This window comes from Typopeltis vanoorti, chromosome 2 (assembly GCF_054136105.1).
Source record: "Typopeltis vanoorti isolate ZY-2024b chromosome 2, IOZ_Tvanoo_1.0, whole genome shotgun sequence".
In the NCBI taxonomy this organism is placed as follows: Eukaryota; Metazoa; Arthropoda; class Arachnida; order Uropygi; family Thelyphonidae; genus Typopeltis; species Typopeltis vanoorti.
Window position 1 is genome coordinate 163,062,922 of NC_143550.1, and position 10,595 is coordinate 163,073,516.

Here is a 10,595-nt window from a genome sequence, read left to right on the forward strand (position 1 = left end):
TGACTTATGCCAGTTGCAGTATGTTACAAAAGACAAAATACAATTATCATAAATTGTATTTTATGATAATTGTATGATAATTAATAAATAAAAAAACACAATGGACACAATCAATCAAAAATTCTTAACTTGACAGTTTGAGTTTTACATTATAGTGCCAGTTGAAAAGGAAGAGGATAACTCAAATAGAATGGTCATTGCTTAGTGATATTCTTGTCTTTGTCATCTGGCTTACTCAACTAGTGTTTCCCCCTTGTGCTTTCCATCTTGAATATGATTTACAATGAAATGAATTATTGACGAATTAAATTTCTTCCACATGTGTTTGTTTCTCTTTAATGGCGTTTTTTTCTTATTTATGTTCTACTAAAATATAGAAAAGGAAAGTCGGAGCTTACTGCTTCCTGATCTAGAGAATTCAATTCAAAATGGAAATGTACCTAACCGAGAGATATTTAATTTAAACCTAAAAACTTGTAATTAAGTTACACTATGCCAAAATATTGTACTATTATGTGAAAAAATTCTAGAATACTTTAAATTTCTAATGGGTGCTTAATAATAAAAAGAAAACAGAAATAAGATTGGAATGGGACTGTGTCCTATTTTTCAAAAAGGTATAAATTTATGACTTATGCCAGTTGCAGTATGTTACAAAAGACAAAATACAATTATCATAAAAAAAAAAAAAGTAAAAACAATTTACAAATAAAGAAAGAGGACTAGATATTCCATCTATCTCCATCATGCTAAATGGAAAACATTTTTATAAATATGCATTTATATCAAGTACATTTTCTTGAAATACCTTAACCATAACTTTCATACTAGTCAGAGGCGATCCAAATTTAACTTCTAAATGCATTTTTAATCCTTTGCGTGTGATATTAAAATAGTGCATCAAATGCTTTTAGTAACTAACATTATGCTACATTTTTTGGTCATACCATACATAAATATTTACAAGATATATTGGCAGATTTTGAGTTTATGCAACTGGAAGTTATTCAAATAAAAATAATTTAAGCTAAAACAAAAGGGGTGGATCAAAACTTAATGTAAAATATACTAAAGTATATAAAAAAAGAACTTAAAAATTATAACAGTATTTACACTCTATAGTGGAAGAAGTCTGTTTGTAGCACGAATAGTTATACAGTATATACAAAAAAAGTCTTCCATAAAAACCACGTGTAAAATTTACAAAACTCCAACTGCAATCATTTTTTAATAAAATTAATGCTACCTTAATATTTATTTATCGCTTGAGTCCAGTCCAAGTTTTCTGTGTAAATTTTGCAGCCGCAACACATATTCACTTAAATTGCCTTGCGATTTTCTCTTTCTGTGAGATGGTAAATATCTAGATGTAGAACTACTGTTATTGTTATTATACACATTTCCAGTTCTTTCTGAGGATGAATGTGCCAAAGTGTTTATCAAATATCTACCATCAAATTTTTCTTTTAAGCTAATGCCTTCGGTTTTCAAATAACTGCTCATTCTTTTCATAATATCTTCTATTTCAATGGCAACTATACACGAAGGGGGAACATTTGCAGATCGTTTCCATTGTTGAACAAGATTTTGCATACGACGAATAGCAATTACAACATAAACATAAGAACGAAACAGAGAGCAACCATGTCGATGAGGTAATGAAGAAGGTAAAATATCTGAATCTCTAAAATTTTCCCTGTTCATGTGCACCAAAAGAGCAAGTGCAGCTTTCTCAGTTTCTTCAAATCCTGCTAAATGCATTATGAAAAATTTCTTCTGAAAAGTTAGAGCCTTTCTATAACTTTCTGCACGACGATATTTCCAATAAACATAGTGTAATTTAGTTTCTATATTGAATTTATTCATATTTTCATCTTCAACTTCAATATCTGATAACTGTTTTAGAGGCACTTCATTATCAACTACAAGTAGGGGCGATAAAATTTTTTCACTGGGTGAGCCTTTTAAAGATTCATCAGAATGCGATGCTGTAAGAACATGACTATGTTTATTTTCCATGTCCAGTGATCTTTCCAATGACCACCTGATATCTGCATCTCTACATTTTTCTATTTCAGAAATCTGTTCAAAACTTTGTGCATTTGGTAGAATATTTATATCATCAGAAAGCAGTGAATTAGCATTCTGAATATAATGCTCTAAACTTTCTATTTCATTAATATGATGACTCTGCTGGGTTTCATTTTCTTGTTCATAAGCTTCTTTTAAATGAAGAATTTCTGATTGTGCAGATGATAACATTTTTTCAAGATCCATACATGTTCTTTGCTGTTCACCTAGCTTAGCCTGTAATTCTCTATATTGTGACTTCTCGACATCTAATGAAGCCTGAAGATAATTTGCTAGTCCTGCCCCTTCTTGAACGTGAAATTCTAGTAAATGTTTATAATTTTGCAACTCGTTTTGAAGATCACTTTGTTCTTCTTGCAATTGTTTCACTTCTTGCTGATATTTCTTCTTATTTTCAAACAAAGCTGTCCTTGCTGCTAAAAGCTCTCGTACTATCTCTTCAATTAATTTTGCTAATGTTCGGCCTTCCATCCCTTCCTTACGGATTTTATCTAGTAATTTTTGCACCTGAGGAAATGTTTTATCATCCTGACTTCCAAAACTGCTTGTTTTAGCTGAAGAGGTGGTAGCATCTGAACAGCAGGTAGTATCTGCTGAAGATCCACCTTCATCACCTCTCTTATTATTTGCTACTGTCTTTTCTCTTAAAGCTTCATCTCTGCAAGCTAACTGAGACCTTAATTTTTCTAACTCTTCCCTATACTGCAATTCTATTTGCTTTAATTTAGTTTCGTATATTTGCTGCAATGTTTGATGTTGGACTTCCAGTTTTTGTGCCGTGCTTAATTTTAATAGGTCTATTTCTTCTTGGTGATTAATTTGAAAACATCTTTTCTCATTTTCCCATCTTTTTATGAATTTCTCTTGAAAAATTTCTATTTTTTCTAGCATGTTTTTACTGCTGCAAATAGCAGAATCTTGAGTAGTTTCATCATTTTCTAATTTTTTGCCAACAAACAATACAAATTCCTCATTTAATCTTTCATCAAGAATTTCCCAGAGGTTCTTGAGTTCATTATGGTAAGATTTTTGAGATAGATTTCTTTCTTGGGTTAGTTGCTTCTGAAAAATTTGTAATATTTGTTTTAGTTTTGTTTCATAATGCAAAAATAACTGTTTACAAATATTTCCAATATTACTATCCTGAGATTCCATCATATTATACATTTCACTACAATGAAATTCATGAAGATTTTTTATACTCTGTTCCCACAATGCTTCAAGGAACTTGGGTAAAGACTTCAACTCTTCTTCATCTATCAGTTTTAAATATGTTATATCATCTTCTATTTTTTCTTTTATTATTTTCTTTGCTTTGTTGATATAACTTTGGAACCTATTTTCAAATGCAAGTTTTTCAGTCTCATTCTGTCTTTTTAATTTATACTCCACCTGACACAATTCTTCTTGATGAACAGTTTCCATATCAACTCTCTGACTTTTTATTTCTTTATCAAATATGTCACGGATATTACTAATCTCTTTCTCGTGTGCTTTTATTAAAACTTTAATTTTATTTACTGCTGTTTCTAATGAACTCTTGAGGTCATTGACTTCCTGTTCATGAGATTTTTTCAACTGATTTGTATTTTCTTCCATTTCTTTAGAAATCTGTTTAATGTGAAATTCTGATGTTTCTTTTAACTCCTTTTCCATCTTCTCTAGATCTTTTTGATGTTTTTCAAGAATAACCAATTTTTCATTTTGAAATTCTCTTTCCATCTGACATTTAATATTTCCTATCTGATTCCGAAATTCTTTCTCTGATTCCAATATTTTCTTTTGCCAACTCTTATTAATGGTTTCAATTTCAGTTTTATGTTTCTGTTCCAAAACATGCATTTGAGAATTAATAATGTCTTCCAAATTTTGTGGTAATATCTCACCAGATATTTTGCCATCTTTTTCCTTAATGTTCTTCACTGAATCAGTTGTCTGAACAGCTATGCATTTTTTATCTATGAAACTTTTTGATTCTGGCTGCTCTAAAAGAGTTGTATCAGTATTAATAGCTTTATCTGTTTGAAGAAATTCTAAATGTTCATAAGAATTCTGTGTTGCTGTCTCCACTAAGTTTACATTTTGATTTATTTGTAATTTAGCCAACTGCATTTTTAAATCATCGATCTCTTCATTCTTTTCATTAATCAGCATCTGAATAATGTGAGTTAGTGGCCCTTGTGTATTTCTATCAGAAAATGAAGTTTTATTGCAGTTTTCACAGTGTTTATCTTCCAACTGATCTTGCAAATTTTTTATTAAGTGAATATTTTTATTTAGTTCATCCTGAAGCTCTTTAATGATATGCTGGTTTTTTCTAATTTCTTCTTGTTTTCCTTCTGCTTCCTCCTCAATTAATCTCTTATGTTCCTGTTCTGCTGAGAGTGCTTCTCGAAGTTCTACTAATTTAGTCATCATTTCAATATTAGCTGCATTTGAATTGCCTTTCATGACACTTCTCTCCTCTTCAATCTGTGACTTAAGGGCAGAAATCTGCAATAGTTGTGATGTTGTCTGCTGCTGGAGTACTGACTTTTCATGGTGCAGTTCTTCTTCAGATTGTTTTATTTTTCGAAGTTGCATTTCTAACTCTTTATTCTTTTTAAATAGTTCTTCTTCTATTTGTGTTAATCTCACCACTTTTTCTTCAAGCCTCCCAATTTCTAGCCAGTGCAGTGAGCGAGGTGACATTTCCCATCCATCTTCTACACCTAGTGACTGGGCATCACCATCCTGAGACTCAGTATAACTCGTTTCATCACTTGGTGATGGACTAGAACAAAGTGAAGAGAGATGAAGTGCTTCTAAATGTCTAACTTTATGTTCCACCTTAGCCTCAAGAAAGTGAATTTGTCCTCTTAGTTCCTGTAATAAAGTTTGGCTTTGTAACAGTTCTTCTAATTCTTGAGTTCGTGATTCTAGTTTATCTTCTAATGCACGAACATGATCATTTGATTCCAAACTACAAGATATGCTTTTTAACTTATCCAGTTCTCTTGACAGTTCTAAATTACTTTTTTCATACAAAGAAACAGATTCCTGAAGGTTAGCAACTTGCTGATTAAGATTACATTCTCTACTGGATTTGATGTCAAGCTGTTTTTCCAGTTCATTTATAATATCACGAAGATCGTGAATTTTTTCAACTGCTCGTCGTAGTTCTCCTTCCATTTCATCCCGTTTTATTAATGTTTGTTTGTGCTCATCAATTTTAATCCTTAATTGCTGCTCCAGATTTTTCAACTCTTGAGTTAATCTTTCTTCTAAATTTTGAATATGTTCCTTTTCTTTAACAACTTCCTTTAGCTTTGTTATTTCTTGAAGACATTCTTCCCTCTCTAGTTCATGCTCTAGTATTTGTTCTTCAATGAACTTTTTACTGGATTGTAATTGTTTCTCCAATGCCTCTATCTGGGCTCTAAAATCATCTGCATCTTTTCTTTTTTGTTCTTGCAAAATTTCTTTTTGAGAAACTAGGTCTTCCAAGGTCAATTCTAGATTGTGAATTCGAACTAAAAGATTATGCTTTTCTTTTGCATGATTTTCAGTTACATTTTCAGCAGATAATTTATTCTCCTCTGCCTCTACTTGGAGTGATTGAATTTCAGAATTTGTCAGTGCAGATGCAGTATGATCTTTAGTTGAGGTTGTATGTTCTTGATCACCTAATCCAAGTGCAATAAAGTGGTGTTCTTTATAGGCATTAATTTGCAGTTCCTCTGCCTTAGAAAGCCTGATCTGTAAATCCTCAATTTCCTTTGAAAGTTTACTTTTGGTTTCAATTAAATTATTAATGATATCTTCAAATTTCTGCTTTTCTAATTCATGTTTTCTAACAACACTTTTAATTCTTATTAACTCCAAATCAAGGGAGGATTTTGCTTCGGTTTCTTTTTGCAGTTCTCTGTGCAGTTCTTCATTACGTTTTAAAAGAACACTTAAATCTTGTGTTTTCTGAGCTTGAACAATATTAGTTAACAAATGAAGGACATGATCTACCGCTAAACGTAATCTATGGCTTACACCCAAAACTACATCTCTGCCTTCTGGATCTATTTCTTGGGCAGAATTCCAAGCACGGGGTGAAAGATCAGGACCATCTTCTGTAAGGTCAAGATTCGGGCTATCCCCAATACTGAGACTAGTAAAATCTTCTTTAGATCCAAAATTCTGGCCATCATCATCGTCATGAAAAACACTGTCAGGATGTTTATCAATGAAACCAAGTTGAACAAGATGATACTGAATATCCTGCTCAATATCCAAAAATGTCTTAACTAGATCGGATAGAACATTCAACAAACGCAAGTTAGTTTGTGTCACATGACTATCAGAAGCACACTCTGCCTTCGAACTGATCCCAGCCATCTGTCTTTCTATATTATCATCTTTTTTCCATAAATTGTGTTTCAGAAGAAATTCTTCAACTTGTTTTTCATTACTGTCTTCATACTGCTGGTCTATATCTAATTCACATCTACTTCCAGTTTCCTTGTCACATTCAAAATCATGTACGTCAAAAGCATCAGTATCACCTGTTTCTATAGGATTTGGTCTTTCACCAATAACATTCTCAAATTCTTGAATAATGTTATTTGACAGTTTTTCTAATGCATTCAACAGTTTCAATTCCAGATCAGGTCCTAATTCCTCTCCAATTTCATTCAAAAGATTCCGCTTTTCTTTATCAATGCAAACAGCAAAAGCATAGCCAAATTCTTTTAATTTAGTCTGATAGTCATTTATTAATAATTCTAATTCTGATGAGTGTTTATCCTGTAGTTCATGATTTCTTTTATGAAGATCTTCTATATTTGACTGAAGGACATCAATATCATATTTGTATTTTTTCCTAATATCATCAACTTTATATTCTTCAAATTTTAGCTTTTTTATTTCATTTTCTAATTCATTTTTTTGTGCTGTTAAATTATCCACTTCATCTTTATGGCATTTTTTTAAATTGTCTATATAAAAATTATGCTCTTCATTTAAATTCTTGGCTATTTCATTACTAACTGAGCATTTCACGTCTTTTAGTTCCTGCTGATGTTTATTATAAAGATCTGTTATTTCTTTCATAAAATTATCCTTGATTTTTTGCTTTTCTATTAAGCAATTATTTAACTGAACAGTAAGTGCATTTAATTTATCATTCAAGTCATTCATTTCTGAACTAACAGAATGTTTTTCATTAGAATATTGAGCTGCTGGTTCTAAATGTCCTCTTTTATTTCCACAGGAAGAACAAGTTATGTTTTTGTATGAAATCTCATTATTATCACTATCAAAACTAGCATGTTCAATAAACGCCTTGGTTTCCTGTTTCCATATTTTTGTGACATCGTCTACACATCCTACATAAGTATTTACAATTTCATTTGATAAATCTTGTAGGAAATCCTCATGGGCATCAAAGTCTTTTAACGAAACAGTGCTTAATACTGACATATGAGCTTCCTGGAATTTACCACATAAAATTTCAAATACTCTATTCATTCTACAGTTGCAAAATTCTTTAAGCACATTGAGCTTCAATAAATATTGATTTTCCATTTCACTTTTAATCTTTTCAAAATCAGCAACATTTTCACTAGATACTCTTTTCACAAGTTCATAATTTGCTGCATTATTACCTGAATCAGATTTTAGCAAAGATTCCCTTTCACCTACTTGGTGTGCAGCTGTTTCATTTGAAATTTCTAGTATATATTTTTTATTACATTCTTCTTCTTCAAAGGTTTGAATTCCAATGCATTTTTTATTTGATACAAAACCAGAATCTATAGCTTCACTAACTACAGCACTAACACAACTTGATACAGTTATAACTTCTGGAGTTTCTGCATTATTTTGTTCTGTTTTGCTAGCAGAGTTAGTTTGTGCTTCTGGCAAAGAAATCTCATCTGCAACAGTATTCTGAGTTTGATTAAATAAACTGTTATTTAATAAGACAATCTGTTGCTCTCTCATTTGAATTTCGTGTTCCATTTTTTTCTCCAATTCAGATATGCTTTTTTCTTTAGCAGTCAAAAGTGTACAGTACATATCTATAGAATCTTCTAGTTTTAATTCCCTTTCTTTTGCTTCTTTCAAATGTAATTCATCAAGCAATGTTAGTTCTTTATTATTTTCTTCTTCTAATTTCAAATTACATTCAAGAATTTGAAGCTTTTTTTCATAATCATCAAACTTTTGTCTCAAGTTAGACATTTCCATTTGATGCTGCTCTTTTATTAGCAACAGTTCTTCTTTTGACTCATGCAGCTTTTGAGATATATCATTAATCAGCACATCTTTATGGTCAATATTTTTTTGGAGAAAAATCACCTGATTTTGTGCTTCTAGTAACTCTTGGGCAGAAATGCCATCATTACTTTTTTGCTTTCCTAATATTTCAATGGCTTGCTTTAACTGTAATTTTAGAGTATTAATTTCTTCTGCAAAACTTTCAACTTTTACACCAGCTTCTGTTTGAAGTGCAGCTGCTAACCTTTCAGACAGCTGATTAATAATTGCATCACGCTGGAAAATTGCCTCCTGAAATTTCTGCATTTTATTTCCATATTCTGCAATCATTTTTTCATATTCTTCCACTAAACTTCTTTGTTCCTTTAGTGCTTTTTTATATAGCTCTTTCTGTTCCAGTGGTCTGTTTTCTACAGAATCGGTAAATTCCAATCTATTTTTTATATTTGATTCTGCAGACACTTCTTTTGCAATATTTTCATTTTCTATTAGAGAGGAGGCACTATTATCTGCACATTTTGTTTCCTTTTCACTTACTAAAGATTTAATTCTTTGAACAGTCTTAGATTTAACTGCTTTCTTTTTCTTAACAAAATCAGCCAACATATGCTTACCAGCCATAATTTTTTTCTGCCTCTCTTCATCCATGGTGTACAAGATGATCCACAGTGATAAAGAAAGAGACGACCTAAACATAAAATAATAAAACTAAAATTTCTTAGAAGTATATTTAAAAAAATAAATAAATAAATAAAACAATGAGATGCAGAAACTTAAAATTAAAATACCCAGGTACAGCAATTATGATTTTTTGGAGACGTATTATGTTATAATACGCATTATCTAAAATAAAGATAATTAATAGCACTACTGATAATTATAATCATATAGTAGGTCTGAGACATCTAGAGTTCATTTAATGCTAAATTGAAAAGTGTCTATTAGATAAACATACCTATCTACCTAAAACGAGTAAGAATTCCTCTTTAGCCCTCTATTTGTTGGGGGGAGGGGGAGGGAATGAATTAGGGCCTCAATAAGGTGCTGAAATCACTCGAAGCTGAACCATGCCATGCATATATACTATCATATCTCAAAGCTGCTTTAGATTAGACTATAGCAGATTCTGTCACCAACAGGTCATTCCAATTCATCCCAGATGCTTAAACTGGGTTGATATCTACTGATGAATGAGCAGTTATGAAGAGTCCTATCCCACTAAAAGTAACCATTATTCAAATGGATAAATTGAGCTTGAAGTGAATGACCCAGTCAGCAACAATGTTCAAAGCAGACTGCAAATTCAGATGTTACTTTACTGGTCCCCCCCCCACCCCCCCCCCCCCCCACCCCCCCCCCCCCCCACCCCCCCCCCCCCCCACCCCCCCCCCCCCCCACCCCCCCCCCCCCCCACCCCCCCCCCCCCCCACCCCCCCCCCCCCCCACCCCCCCCCCCCCCCACCCCCCCCCCCCCCCACCCCCCCCCCCCCCCACCCCCCCCCCCCCCCACCCCCCCCCCCCCCCACCCCCCCCCCCCCCCACCCCCCCCCCCCCCCACCCCCCCCCCCCCCCACCCCCCCCCCCCCCCACCCCCCCCCCCCCCCACCCCCCCCCCCCCCCACCCCCCCCCCCCCCCACCCCCCCCCCCCCCCACCCCCCCCCCCCCCCACCCCCCCCCCCCCCCACCCCCCCCCCCCCCCACCCCCCCCCCCCCCCACCCCCCCCCCCCCCCACCCCCCCCCCCCCCCACCCCCCCCCCCCCCCACCCCCCCCCCCCCCCACCCCCCCCCCCCCCCACCCCCCCCCCCCCCCACCCCCCCCCAAAATTTTGTTGAGGACTGGGCAAGAATGTGTTGCCTGATCGTATTCCTCATTATTCTGAAAATGCAAATACTTCATGATGAAACTGAATTGTTTACTAGAGAAAAATAACAAATTAAATAAAAACTGTACCATGTTTCATAACAGTTTTCGGGTGTGTGATAGTAATGCAACGGGGGGGGGGGGGGTTAAACTATCAGAGGCAAAATAAAGTTCAGTTCTATTGTGAAAGGAAATGAAATTTCACATTTGATATACATATTTTGAATGATAAAAATAAGCAAATGTATCGCTTACTTTAAAAATTGGAGAATAAAATATCTGAATTATGCAGAAAATATAAAAGAAAAATAAATCAGTTCAATTTAAATAAAAAAATTAATAACTAAAAGTTTTTTTTTTCTGGCTTTTGTTTTAGCAAATATATCTATAAT

General features: G+C 34.1%; 1 protein-coding gene across 1 annotated transcript; it reads right to left on the reverse strand.

Annotated features, from left to right (window-relative positions):
- Positions 1–734: 734 nt before the first annotated feature.
- On the reverse strand, positions 735–8,988 carry LOC150109593 (uncharacterized). The gene is made up of 2 exons (XM_090402704.1): positions 7,111–8,988; positions 735–6,909 (listed from the first exon to the last, which is right to left on the reverse strand). Exons 1-2 carry the CDS (start codon positions 8,986–8,988, stop codon positions 1,255–1,257), a joined length of 7,533 nt encoding a protein of 2,510 aa, XP_090258830.1. The 3' UTR covers positions 735–1,254.
- Positions 8,989–10,595: the final 1,607 nt, after the last annotated feature.